Raw genomic sequence first — 14,526 nt, 5'->3', positions numbered from 1 at the left:
AAAAAAAAAAAAGAATCTCAAGTAGAGCATGGCAGTACCAATGAGTTAAGATTACCAGAATCCAGAGAAACTGAGTCAGCTTCTAAGTCAGAGTTCTAGAGCTAGGTAGGAAAAGAGCTCCAGAGATCTTAGTAGGAGAACACTTTACTTATTGCTGAATAGTAAGACGTGCAAGCACAGAGTGAAACTCTAAGAGGATAGGCAAGGGACAACCAAGGAATCATAATCTGAACTACTCTTAAAGCTCACATAAGAGTGAGAGGCATTAGAGTTCTGAAAGGTCAGAGAAGAGATTCTTGTTGATCACCTGGGCATCCAGCAAAGAATTCATGAGTCACACCCTATTATAGAGAGTCCTTAGAGCTTCAGCTAATATATCAAATACTTAGGTACCTACATCTATCTTTACCAAATCATACTATTCATTAATTCATTAAACATTTTTCTTAAGAACCAAAGCAAGAAAATATAGCTGAAGCTCTAAGTATACACTTTCTAATCATCTCCTTTTGAAATAACTTTTGTCAAGTGTTTGGTGTTTAACATTCCTTCACCTGAGTTTTATAATATTAGTTTATAATTATACAAACAGAAATATATGTTATTTTACTCATTCATCTATATTTAGAGAGTCCTGGTATGGCACTGTGGATTAAGCACCGGACCACAAGGTCACGTTGAACCACAAGGTCGCCAGTTCAAACTCACCAGCCGCTTCTTGGAAACCCTATACAGGGTTGCTATGAGTGTTACCAACTGGGGGCACTTTATAACAACAAACCTTATTATAGAATTGAATTTCTCAAAAAGTAAAGGCTACTCTGAACCTATCTTAATAAACCTATCCTAATAAACCACCTTCAAAAAATAAAAGTTGTAACTTAAAAGTCAATAACCCAATCAAAATACAGGGGAATGGATTAATGTAACTGCTGTCAATAAATTGTATACCTGTAAGAAGGCGAACTGGCAAGCTGTGTGATAGCTATATTGACAACAATGACCAAAATAATAATAATAATATTAGATACTGAGACTGCTTAAGTACAACCAAAACCAGATGGAATTTCATTTTATGTCACAGTTTCATGAGAAATTCCATTAACTTGATCTAATTACCTGTTTAATACTTCTAGTCTACCTCATAGTTTCTTGCAAAGTGCCTGTAGCCTTGAAAGCTAGTTACATGGCTATTCAAGGAGCAACAACTGGTCTCCATTTGCCTCAAGCAAAAGAGGAAGGAGTCAGGAGTAGGAGGAAATTAAATGTGTGGCTAACTGACTCCATGAGCAACTAGATTGTTGTTACTGTTGTTGTTATGGGCCTTTGAGTTGGTTCTGACAAACAGTGACCTCATATAAGGTTTCAAAAGAGTAACTGGTGGGTTTGAATCGCTAATCTTGAGGTTGGCAGTACGGTGCTTATCCTATGACATGCTTATCCTATGGCGCCACAACAAAATAATCAGAATGGTGCCAAATTACTACTGTGATCAAAGATTCTACAGAATAATCATGATAAAAGGGGGAAGTGAAGAATTTCACAATCTTATGGAATTGAGATTTTCTGGAGCCATGGAGATTGAGATTATTCCCCTAAAATAATCATTATACTTTAAACCTTAAAACAAAACTGTAATTTAGCTTAACTAAAGAAAACGGAGTTCTGGTATGGCACTGTAGGATAATGCACTGGACCTCAAGTACAGTTTGAACCACAAGGTCAGCAGTTCAAACCCGCCAACCACTCCTCAGAAATCCTATACAGCAGGGTCACAATAAATCAGAACCAACTAGATGGCACTTAACAACAAAATCAAAGAAAGTCTACCTTAAGTATTATCCTCTGTTAAGAACTATCTGTGTGGGATAAAACAGACAATATAAACTTAGAAGAAAAGATAGGAAACTTAAGTGCAATGAGTTTATATTAATGAAGGAGAAATAAGACAAAAAGGCGGGTTGTGCAACTTAAAAGAATATAATCAATGTCACTGAGTTATGCATGTCTAAAATTGATGAACTGGTGTATATTCTGCTGTGCATATTCTCAACACAACAAAAATAAATTAATTTTTTTTAAACTGAGCAACAGACTTGAATGACATTCCAACAAAAAGGATATACAGGAGAAGACAAGGCAGTGTCCTGGTGACACCTCTGTCCAACCCCTCTACAAAAACTTAATGCAAAAGATACAGATGATATTCCTGGCACTCTGAACACCAAATGAGGGAGAAAATAATTGTATAAAATACCAATTTAAAGAGGGAGACAGAACAAAAGCAGTGATTGAGGCATAAAACAGAGAGGGGGCCCCACGAAGTACTGGCCATTTTGAGACACAGAAGCCAACATATGTAGATAAGGAGAAGTCAACTTTACATAATCCCCATCAGGACAGTGACACAGTATAGACAAATCTGGAATGAAGCAAGTCAGCCACACTTATTACCCCTACCACCTACCATCCCACTATACAGGCAAATGCCACTACCTACACCACTGAATGAATGACAGATGCTCACCCCACTCAGATGCTTTCCACAACCATCAAAAATAGAACCATGTGCACACTCCCGCCAGTTACTCAACCCACCTGAAGACAAGTGAGGAGCACCCTAGTGCAGCCAAACTAGTAACCAAAGAACTATCACCTCAAGATATCTTTGCTCTTGAACACTTTAAAGAAGTCTTGTGCAGCAGACGTGCCTAATGCAATACATCATTTGATTTTTTAATTGTCACTTCCATGAGTGTTGATTGTGGATTCTAGCAAAATGCAATCTTTGACAACTTCAATCTTGTCTCCATTTATCATGATGCTATTTATTGGTGCTGTTGTGAGATTTTTGTTTTCTAAACATTGAAGTGTAATCCATACTGAAAAGCTTTTAGTCTTTGATACTCATCAGTAAATATTTTAAGTCCTCTTAGCTTCCAGCAAGCAAGATTATATCATCTGCATATCGCAGACTGCTAATGAGACTTTCTCCAATTCTGATGCCATTTTCTTCTTCACATAAACCTTCACATATCCTTCACATATGCTCAGCATATAGGTTGAGTAAGTACGATGAAGGGAGACACCCCAGAAACATCTTTCCTGATTTTAACCGTTCAGTATCCCCTAGATCTGTCTGAACAACTGCCACTTAGTCTAGGTACAGGTTCCTTAAAGCACAATTAAGTGTTTTGGAATTCCTAGTACTTGAAAGGTGATCCTTAGTTTTCATAATATATGTAGTCAAAAACCATTGCATAATCAATGAAAGAAAAGTAAACATCTTTCTAGTATTCTCTGATTTCAGTCAAGATCTGTCTGACATCAGCAATGACATTCCGAGATCCATGTCCTCTTCTGAATCCAGCTTGGATTTCTTGCAGTTTCCTTCTGATATAATGTTGCAACCATTTGTTAATTATCTTCAGCAAAATTTTACCTGCATGTGATATTAATGTATTGTTCAACCATTTCCACATTTTGTTGAGCCATCTCTCTTTAGAATGGGAAAAACGAGGGTCTCTTTCAATCGGCTGACCAGAAAATAGTCTTCTAAATGTCTTGGCACAATTAGCAAGCACCTCTAGTACTGCATCAGTTTGTTAAAACATTTCAATTTATATTCCATAAATTCCTGGAGCTTTGTTTTTTGCCAATGCCTTCAGTACAGTTTTGACATTTTTCTTCAGTACCATCAGTTCTTGACCATAGAATACCTCTTAAAGTGGTTAAAAATCAACCATTTCTTTTTAACAAAATGCCTCTGTGTTTTCCTTCCATCTTCTTTTGATGCTTTCTGCATCATTACATATTTTCCCCATATAATCCCTCAACACTGCAAGTAAAGGCTTGGATTTTTTTCTTCAGATCTCTTGGCCTGAGAAATGCTGAGCATGTTCGTCCCTTTTGGTTATCAAACGCCAAGTCATTGCACATTTCATCATAATACTTGACTTTGTCTTCTCGAGCTGTGTTTTGAAATGTTTTGCTCAATTCTTCGATTTACTCATTTCTTCCACTCACTTTAGCTTCTCTATCCTGGAAAGCAAGTTCAATTTTCTGACATCCATTTGTTCTCTTATTTCTTTCCTATTTTTTAATGACCTTTGTCTTTCTTCCCTGTATGATGTTTTTAATGTCTTTCCATAACTCTTCTTGAGATCGTCTCTAAATTCAGGTAGGATGCATTCAAGGTCATAGTTCGGCTCTCTCGAATTGCTTTAACTTTTTTCAGCTTCAGCCTCAACTTGTATATAAGCAATTGATGGTCTGTTCCACAGTCTGCTGCATGTTTGGTTTTGGCTGATGATACTGAGCTTCTCCATCCTCTCCACAGATGTAGTCAATTTGATTCTTGTATATTCTATCAAGCAAAGTTTATGGTCAGTCACCTTTTATGTTGTTAGAAACTGAATATTTGCAATTAATAAATTGTTGGTCTTGTAAAATTCTATCATGCGATCTCCAGCATCATTTCTACCACCAGGGCCCTATTTTCCAACTATTGATCCTTCCTCTTTGCTTCCAACTCTCACATTCCAATCATTAATAATTATCTTTCAACACAGTGAGATGGCACTGGAGGCACTCACTCATCTATGCCAAGAAATCTGGAAGACAACTATCTAGCCAACTGATTGGAAGAGATTCGTATTTGTGCCCATTTCAAAGAAAGGTGAACCAACGGAATGTGGAAACCATTGGACAATATCTTTGATATCCCATACGAGTAAAGTTTTACTAAAGGTAATACAGAAATGGCTGCAACCACACACTGACAAGAGAACTTCCAGAGGTTCAAGCTAGATTCAGAAGAGGACATGGAATGAGGGCTATCATTGCTGACATCAGATGAATCTTGGCTGAAAGCAGAGAATACCAGAAAGATGTTTACCTGTGCTTTATTGACTACGCAAAGGCCTTGGATTGTGTGGACAAGCTATGAACAACACTGCAAAGTGTGAGCATTCCTGAACACTTAAATTGTGCTCATGAGAAACCTGTACATGGACCAAGAGGCAGTTGTCAAACAGAACATGGGAACACTGAATGACTTAAAATTAGGAAAGGTGTGCGACAGGGCTATCTTCTTTCACCATACTTATTCAACCTGTATGCTGAGCAAATAATCCAAGAAGCTGGGTTATATGAAGAAATCGTGGCATCAGTAATATTCAATATTACTTTGTTGATACTATGTTAATAAGGAAGACTCATTAACAACCTGCGATATGCAGATGACATAACCTTGCTTGCTGAAAGTGAAGAGGACTTAAAATACATACTGATGAAGATCAAAGACCATAGGCTTCACTTCACTATGGATTGCATCTCAATGTAAAGAAAACAAAAATCCTCACCACTGGATCAATAAACAACATTCTTATCAATGGAGAAAAGATTAAAGTTGTCAAGGACTTCATACTTCTTGGATCAACCATCAATACTCATGGAAGCAGCAGTCAAGAAATCAAACAATGTATTGCATTAGGCAAATCTGCCGCACAAGACCTTTATAAAGTGTTGAAAGCAAAAATGTCAGCTTGAGGACTAAGGTGCATCTGACTCAAGTATTTTCAATAACCTCATATGCATGCGAAATCTGGACAATGAATAGGACCGTAGAAGAATTGATGCTTTTGAGTTATGGTGTTGGAAGATTTTGAAAATACCATGGGCTGCCAAAAGAACCAAGAGATCTGTGTTGAAAGAAGTGCAGCTAGAGTGCTCCTTGGAGGCCAGGATGGCCAAACTTCATCTCTCATACTTCGAACATACTATCAGAAAGGACCAGTTGCTGGAGAAGGATATCATGTTTGGTAAGGTGGAGGGTCAGAGAAAAAGAGGAAGACTCCCAGTGAGATGGATTAGCAAAGGCAGCATCAATGGGCTCAAGCGTGGCAAAAGTTGTGTGGTTGGCCCAGGACCAGGCAGTGTTTCGTTCTGTGTGCCTAGGGTCGCTATAAGTTGGTACTGCCTCAATGGCACCTAACACTAACAACCAGAACTTCACAGTTCTAATTTACTAGGACACCTTTTAAAAGAAGTACTAACAATCACTGCTAATGTTCTTTTTAAGGATCATTTACTATAATTGGTACTAACCAAATATACAGAGCCAATCACAACCATTATTCAATACTACTATATTGATATTTTAAATTATGCATTTAGAGATTGCATAATTCTTGCTTTATTTTCTAAATTGGTGAAATAAAGAAACTGTTCAATAGTTCCATATATAACATCACATTTTAGGTTTAAAAAAGAAAAGCTACTGTAATTGAATGGCTTAAGTGACTAAGTAGATGCATTGCAAGTTTAATTCAGTGAATTTGCTTTTATTCAAAAAGTAGAGTTGTAAGTTCTCAATAATATTCTGGAAGCATGGTGGCTTCATACAATAAGCACTGAACTGCAAATCACAATGTCTGTGGTTCGAGACTGCCAGTCGCTCCACAGAAAAAAAGATGATGATTTCGGTCCTGGCAATGACTTTTCAAAAGCCTCAGAAACCCTATATAGGGTCTCTATGAGTCAGAAGAACTCGATGACAACTTAACAGCAACAACAACTAATATTTTACATATAGAAAAAATTTATCTATAGACCACATCTCAACTGTAAAATTCTGTATACTTACAAATACTAATTACTATAATAGATAATTATTATCTTTTAAGGATCAAAAGCAAATGAAATTAGATAATTCAAATCACTTACCTAATATCTTCTGATAAGGAAGAACAATCACTAGCTTCATAACTGTACACAATAGATCCACTGAATTCTAAGAAGGGGAGTTTATCTTCAAAAACACTCTTCTGAATAGATGACTTGAGTTAAGTGAAATTCAGAAAGGGTACAAGTTCACATTAAAACATACAAATTATAATTTTAACTTTTATTTGTTAATATTTTAAAGCCTAGTGAATTCATACAAACAAAGCAATAAAGATGAAATCATCGCATTATAAAATTATTTTTCATAAAATTTTTAGTTTCAAACTTCTGTTTTCATAAAACCATTCTTTTGACTGAGTTGCTTTTTAATAAAGATAATTATATTAGTATTCTAGATGTAATAATGTGACTGGTTACTGTTCTTATTAGGTGCTGTCAAGTTCTGACTCATAACAACCTTATGTACAAAAAACAAAACACTGCCTGTTCCTGGCCCATCCTCTACTGTTGTAACCACTGTGTCAATCCATCTCATTGAGGGTCTTCTTCTATTTCAATGACCCCCTAATTTTACCAAGCATGACACCATTCCCCAGGGACCAGTCCCTTCAGAAAATGTTTCCAAAATACACAACAAAATCTTGTCATCCTCATTAGTAAGGAACATTCCAGTTGTACTTCATCCAAAGCAAATTTCTTTGTTTTTCTGGCAATTCACATTATATTCAATAGTCTATACCAACACTATAACTCAAATGCAGTCTTCCTTATTCATTGTCAAACATCTGCATGCATATGAGGTGACTGAAAATATCATGGCTTGGGCCAGGCACACCTTAGTACCCAAACTGACACCTTGGCTCTTTGACATTTTAAAGGTCTTTTGCAGCAAATTTGTCAAATTCATTGTGCTATTTGCTATCTTGACTGCTACTTTCATGGGTGTTGATTGTAGATCCAAGTAAAATGAAATCCCTGACAACTTCAATCTTTTCTTCACTGTATCATGATGTTATTTATAGGTCCAGTTGTGGATTTTTGTTTTATATTGAGGTGTAATTCATACTGAATGCTATATTCTTGGATCTTCGTTAAGTTCTCTTCACTTTCAGCAAGCAAGACTGTGTCATCTGTGTAATGCAAGTTTTTGATGAGTCTTCCTCCAATCCTGGTGTCATGTTCTTTTTCATATAACGCAGCTTCTCAGATCATTTGTTCAGCATACAAATTGAATAAATGTGGTGAAAGGACACAACCTTGATGCATACCTTTCCTGATTTTAAACCATCCAGTATCTCCTTGTTCTGTTTAAACTACTGCCTCTTGGTCTATGTACAGGTTCCTCATGAACACAATTAAGTGTCCTGCAATACCCATTATCTGAAATGTAACCCACAGTTTTTTATGATTCATACAGTTGAATGCCTTTGCATAATCAACAAAGCACAAGTAAACATCTTTCTGGTATTTTCTATTGTCAGCCAAGATCCATCTGACATCAGAAATAATATGCCCCATTCTATGTCCTCTTCTGAACCTACCTTGAATTTCTGGCCATTCCCTATTGATAAACTCTACCATTTTTTAGTTATTATCAGCAAAAATTTACTTGCAAGTAATAGTAATGATGTTGTTCAATTACTTCCACATTCTGTTGGGTCACCTTTCTTTGGAATGGGCACAAATATGAATCCCTTACAATTAGTTGTTGTTGTTGTTGTTGTTGTTGTTAAGTGCCGTGGAGTCGATTCCGACCCATAGCGACCCTGTACAGGGTTTCCGAGGGTGTAAATCTTTACGGGAGTAGAAAGCCTCATCTTTCTCCCGCGGAGCGGCTGGTAGTTTCGAACCGCTGACCTTAAGGTTCACAGCCCGATTCGTAACCACTACGCTACCGATTCGTAACCACTACGCACCATTTATTAAACTAATAAAGATCATCACTTATTAAAATACAAATACATACTTACTATTGTAAGACAAAAAAAAAATAGTATAAACTAATACCCATTCAATGACTGGATTCTGGTTCACTCACATAACAGCAACTCTAGCCTAAATAATAATGTGGACTTTACAAATGATGGTTAACTTAATTCAGTCAAATTTAAATTTCTCATCTGAAAGAATAATCAATATACAACCTACCTTTCTTTTTTCCACAAAACACATGTTATTGTCCATAGACATCCATTCAGGAAGTTTCCGCTGCTGAGAAGTCAATGCCAAGTTTTTGTCATTCATCTTTAAACTGTCCTGGTAACAAAATTCAAAAGTAACGTTAGTAAATACAATACAATCTTTGATTTAAATATTAGAGGTACTCTATCTGATTGAATAACCAAACATATGTATTTCATATAAGTTTTTCAGCTTACTTACTTTGGACACATTATCAAGAATGATCAATCACTAGAAAAAATCATGTTTGGTAGAAAGGGTCAGCAAAAATGAGGGAAACCCCCAATACGATGAACTGACACAGTAGCCACAACAATGGACCCAGAACAAGGGGACACTGAATGATTTAAAATCAGGAAAGGTATGCACCAGGGTTGTATTCTTTCACCATACTTATTCATTCTGAATGCTGAACAAATAAACCAAGAAGCTGGATTATATGAAGAAGAACATGGCACCAAGACTGGAGGAAGACTAACTAACAACCTGTGATATGCAGATGATACAATCTTGCTAGCTAAAAGTGAAAACACTTAAAATACTTACTGATGAAGATCAAGATTACAGCCTTCAGTATGGATTGTACCTCAATGTAAAGAAAACAAAAACCTTCACAACTGGATCAATAAACATAATCATTAATAGAGAAAAGACTAAAGTTGCCAAAGACTTTATTTTGCTTGACCAACCATCAACACTGAAGAAAGCAGCAGTCGAGAAATCAAATGGTGTATTACATTAGGCAAATCTGCTGCACAAGACCTCTTTAGAGTGTTGAAGCGCAGATACCAGTTTGAGGACTAAGGTGCACCTAACCCAATAGGCATATTAAAGTTGGAAAATGAATAAGGAAGACTGTATGTAGAAGAACTGTTACATTTGAGTTATAGTGTTAGAGAATATTGAAGGTACCCTGGATGTAACACTGTAGGATGAGCCCTGGATTGCAAAAAACTCACCAGCCACTCCTTGGAAACCATATACAGAGTCGTTATGAGTTAGAACCAACTCAATGACATTTAACAAAATTATTTTAAACTAACAGAATAACTAACAGAGGACTAACTGAAGAACAGGCAAGTCTACATTGGAAGAAGTACAGATGAATTGCACCTTAGAAGCCAGGATGGCGAGACTTCATCTCTCATACTTTTGACATGTTATCAGGGGGGACCAGTACCTGGAGAAAGGTAAAGTGCTCGGTAAAGTGGAGGGTTAGCAAAAAAGGATGACTCCTCCCCCCAATGAGGTGGATTGTCACAGTGGCAGCAGCAATGGGCTCAAGCACAACAACAATTATGAAAATGAGGCAGGACTGGGCAGTTTTTCATTCTGTTGTACACAGGGTCACTATGAGTTGGAATCCCCTAAATGGTAACTAACAATAAGAAGACCAGTGCAGTAGCAAGAAACATAAGGAGTCCTGGTGTGGTGCTGTGGGTTAATGCTGGACTCCAAGGTCAACTGGATTCAAAGGTCAGTTTGAACCGTACAGTCAGCAGTACAAGCTCACCAGTCACTCCACAGAAACCCTACACAGGTCACTATGAGTCAGAACCAACACGATGGCACACAACAACAACAGAAAACATGAGGTCACCATGAGTCTGAGCTAACTCAACAGGAACTAACAACAAAGAGCATGCTGACCAAGTACAGGTTATAAAAACTGGAAATGCAAAAGAACAAGAAACATATAATAAGCTAGCTCTAATAACTACATCTTATGTATTTCTTGCTTTTAAAATACTTGAGATAGTTTGAGTTCTAAGGTTCTAACAGTTTCAAAATTCTACAATTCTACAGCTTGATTCCTTCAAAGTAAAGAATAGCCTTTATCTCATTAAAAATGAGAATCTTCAAGTGAACTGCTAAAAAGTTTTCAAATCTTTAATTTTCGGTATGCTTATCATCTGCCCCAAGATCTAAGTAAACTCAATAAAACTTAGCTTTGTTGACAAGTCTAATTGAAGACAAATTTTGAAGACAGATAACAGCTTATTTTTATTAAGGAATTTTTTATTACACCCTTGGCTTAGTAAGTGAAAAACTCCCTAAGAATAAGAGTCTCTTAAAGATTTTTAAAGGTTATTGTTGTTGTTGTTCAAGTGCCGTTGGGTTCCAACCCAAGCAAAGCATTGATCTTGATAAAATGTAGATTCTGATTCAATATATCTGAGGTGGAAATGCAAATCCTCATGGAGGTCAAAGCGGAACAAAAAGTCCAGTGTCCTGAATCCATGGCAAACACAGTGAAGTGCTTTATAACGACATTATATTATCCAAATGAATAATTCATTATTTTTAATGAATTTCCCCTGCTCTATCAGTAGCTATAGCTAGTCAGCTGAAATCAACCATTATAAACTAGTAAGTTGCAAGTGAGTCAATTTAAAACATGCTTAGGCAGTCTAATTTTCCTTTATGATTAGTTATTTTATATGGCCTGAGAGAATATTTTATAGGACACGTTATCAAGTGACTGTTGGTGGTTGATTACCCAGCATCCATTATATCCATTAGATCAGTACCATACATTTAATTTTATATCATTTTACTTGGATCTACAAATGGTATTAAGGTGTGTCTAACCCATCATGATATTTTGAATTGTCTCATATGCATGTGAAAATTGGACAATGAATAAGGAAAACCAAAGAAGAATTGGCACATGTGAATTACAGTGTTAGTGAAGAATATTCAATGGACCAGGACTGCCAGAAGAATAAACAAGCCTGTCTTGGAAGAAGTCCTGCCAAAATGCTTCATTATTCATTGTCCAAATTTCACATGAATATGTTGTTGTACTGTTGTTCAGTGACACTGAGTCAGTTTCAATTCATAGCAATCCTATGCACAACAGAACGAAACACTGCCTGGTCCTGGGCCATCCTCACAATTGTTACAATTAAACTCCAGTTGTGGGGGGCAGGGCAGGTCTTCCTCTTTTATGATAACCCTTCGCAAGCATGATGTTCTCCAGGAACTGGTCCTCCTGATAATATGCCCAAAGTATGAGAGATAAAGTCCAGTCATCTTAGCTTGTGAGGAGCATTCTGGCTGGACTTCTTCCAGCCCAGCTTTGTTTGGTCTTCTGGCAGTCCATGGTACTTTTACTATCTCTTAATACTACATGGTACTTTTAAAGCATGCATATGAAGTGACTGAAAATATCATAGCTTGAGTCAAGCGCACCTTAGTCTTCAAACTTACATTTTGCTCTTGAACACTTTAAAGAGGTCTTTTGTCTAATAAAACATGTCTTTTGATAGCTTGACTATTGCTTCCATGAATGTTGACAGTGGACCCAAGCAAAATGAAGTCTTGGATAACTTCAATCTTTTCTCTGTTTATCATGATGTTATTTATTGTGAAGACTGAGGACTTCTGTTTTCTTTACATTGAGGTATAATCGATATTGACATTGACATTGATCTTCATCAATAAGTACTTTGAGACCTTTTCGCTTCCAGGAAACAGGGTTGCATCATCTGCATATCATAGGTTGTTAGTGAGTCTTCCTTCAATCATGAAGCTATGCTTTTCTTCATGTAATCCAAATTCTCTGATCATTTGTTCTGTAGACAGATACAGTAAGTACGGTGAAAGGATATAACCATGGTGCACACCTTTCCTGATTTTATACCCTTTGTTTTGTTAGAAAGACGGCCTCTTGGGCCATGTACAGGTTCCTCATGAACACAAGTGGTCTGGGATACCCATTCTTTACAATCTTAATCCATAGTTTGTTATGATCCACACAGTTGAATGCCTTTGTATATATAGTCAATAAAGCACAAGTAAATATCTTTCAGGTATTAATCAGCTTTCAGTCAAGATCCATTGGACATCAGCAATAATATTCCTAGCTCCATGTACTCTTTTGAATCTAGATTGAATTTCTCTCTGTCAATGTACTGCTGCAACCGCTTTTAAATTATGTTCAGCGGAATTTTACTTAATGTTATTGTTTGACAGCAGTCCTGGTGTGGTGCTGTGGGCTGATGCATAGAACTGCAAAGTTGTTTGAACTGCAAGGCTGGTGGTTCAAGCTCATGAGCTGCTCCTTGGAAACCCTAAACAGGGTTGCTATGGGTCGGAATCAACTTTATGACATTTAACAACAACATTGTTTAATGATTCCTGCTCTCCATTGAGCCACCTTTCTTTTAAAAGGGCACAATTATGGATCTCTTCCAATCTCTTCCAGGCAGCTGTTTTCCAAATTTCTGATGATTCATATATGAGAGAGTGCCTTGAATGCTTCATCAGTTTGTTGAAACATTTCAATTTGTATTCCATCAATTCCTACAGCTTTGTTTTTTGGCAAGACCTGTCAGTGGAGCTTGGACTTTTTCCTTATCTTTTTGGTACAGTGATTCTGTATATTCTTCCATCTTCTTTTGATGTTTCCTGAATCATTCAATACATGTCCAAAGAATCCTTCAATACTGAAAGTTGAGGCTTTAATTTTTTCTTCAGTTCTTTCAGCTTGAGAAAAAATGCTGGGTGTGTTCTTCCTTTTGGTTTTCTAACTCCAGGTATTTGAATGTTTCATTATAACACTTCACTTTGTCTTCTAAAGCTGCCCTTAGAAATTTTCTGTTTAATTCTTTTACTTCCTCCTTTCTTCTACTCACTTTAGCATCTGTGTTCAAGAGCAAGTTACAGAGTCTTTTCTGACATCCATTTTAGTCTTTTCTTTCTGTCTTTTAATGACCTATGACTTTCTTCTGGTCTTCAGTCATTAGAGTTTAATGTATGAAATCTGTTCTTCAGATGATCTCTAAATTCAGGTGAGATATGTTAAAGGTCAAATTTTGGCTCTCCTGGAGTTGTTAGAATTTTCTTCAGTTTCAGCCTGAACTTTTATTCTGAGCAACTGATGCTCTGTTCCAGTCTGCCTCTTGCCTGGTTTTGGTTGATGATATGCAGCTTTTCACCATCTCTTCTCACACACATATACACAATTTGATTTCTGTGTATTCCATCTAGTGAGATGTATGTGTATAGTCATCTTTTATGTTGTTTAAAAAAGGTATCTGCAATGAAGAAGTCATTGGTCTTGCAAAATTCTATCACGGGATCTCCAGCATCATTTCTATCACCAAGGCCATATTTTCCAACCAGTGATCCTTCCTCTGAATGTCAGATTCAAAATGGTCAATACCAGTTATCTAATGCCTAAGTGCGGCACTACAGGATAATGCACTGGACCTCAGGGTCAATTTGAACTGCAAGGCCGGTAGTTCAGAGCCACCGGCAGTTCAGAGCCACCAGCTGCTCCTCGGAAACCTTATAAAAAGTCGCTATGAGTTGGAACCAACTCGAAGGCACTTAACAACAAAACAACAACAATTCCTAGGATATTAATCTTTATGTGTTTCATTTCATTTCCAACAACTTCCAATTTTTCTAGATCTATAATCAATTATTAATGGATGTTTACAGCAATTTATTCCTATTTTGTCCTTCATTTCCACATAAGCAAATGAAGGTCCCATTCGCATCATCAAGGTCATCTCTACTTTGAGGAGGCAGCTCTTCCCCAGTCATATTTTGATTGCCTTCCAACCTGATGGGCTCACAATCCAGCACTATAACAGATAATGGCATGATAATAATAATTTACAGAATTGTTTCAACCACAGGTCCATT

General features: G+C 36.8%; 1 protein-coding gene across 1 annotated transcript in view; it reads right to left on the bottom strand.

Moving 5' to 3' along the window:
* WRN (Werner syndrome, RecQ helicase-like) overlaps positions 1-8,931 on the bottom strand; it is a 181,766-nt gene extending 172,835 nt beyond the window's left edge. Inside the window, exons 1-2 of the mRNA XM_006834526.1 lie at positions 8,836-8,931; positions 6,727-6,839 (exon numbers count right to left, since the gene is read on the bottom strand). Coding sequence (XP_006834589.1) covers positions 6,727-6,839; positions 8,836-8,931 — 209 coding nt within the window. The remainder of the gene's footprint in view (positions 1-6,726; positions 6,840-8,835) is intronic.
* Between the last annotated feature and the right edge of the window lie 5,595 nt (positions 8,932-14,526).

Source organism: Chrysochloris asiatica, unplaced genomic scaffold (assembly GCF_000296735.1).
Source record: "Chrysochloris asiatica unplaced genomic scaffold, ChrAsi1.0 scaffold00011, whole genome shotgun sequence".
Taxonomy (NCBI): domain Eukaryota; kingdom Metazoa; phylum Chordata; class Mammalia; order Afrosoricida; family Chrysochloridae; genus Chrysochloris; species Chrysochloris asiatica.
This window is presented reverse-complemented; position numbering and strand designations above follow the sequence as displayed.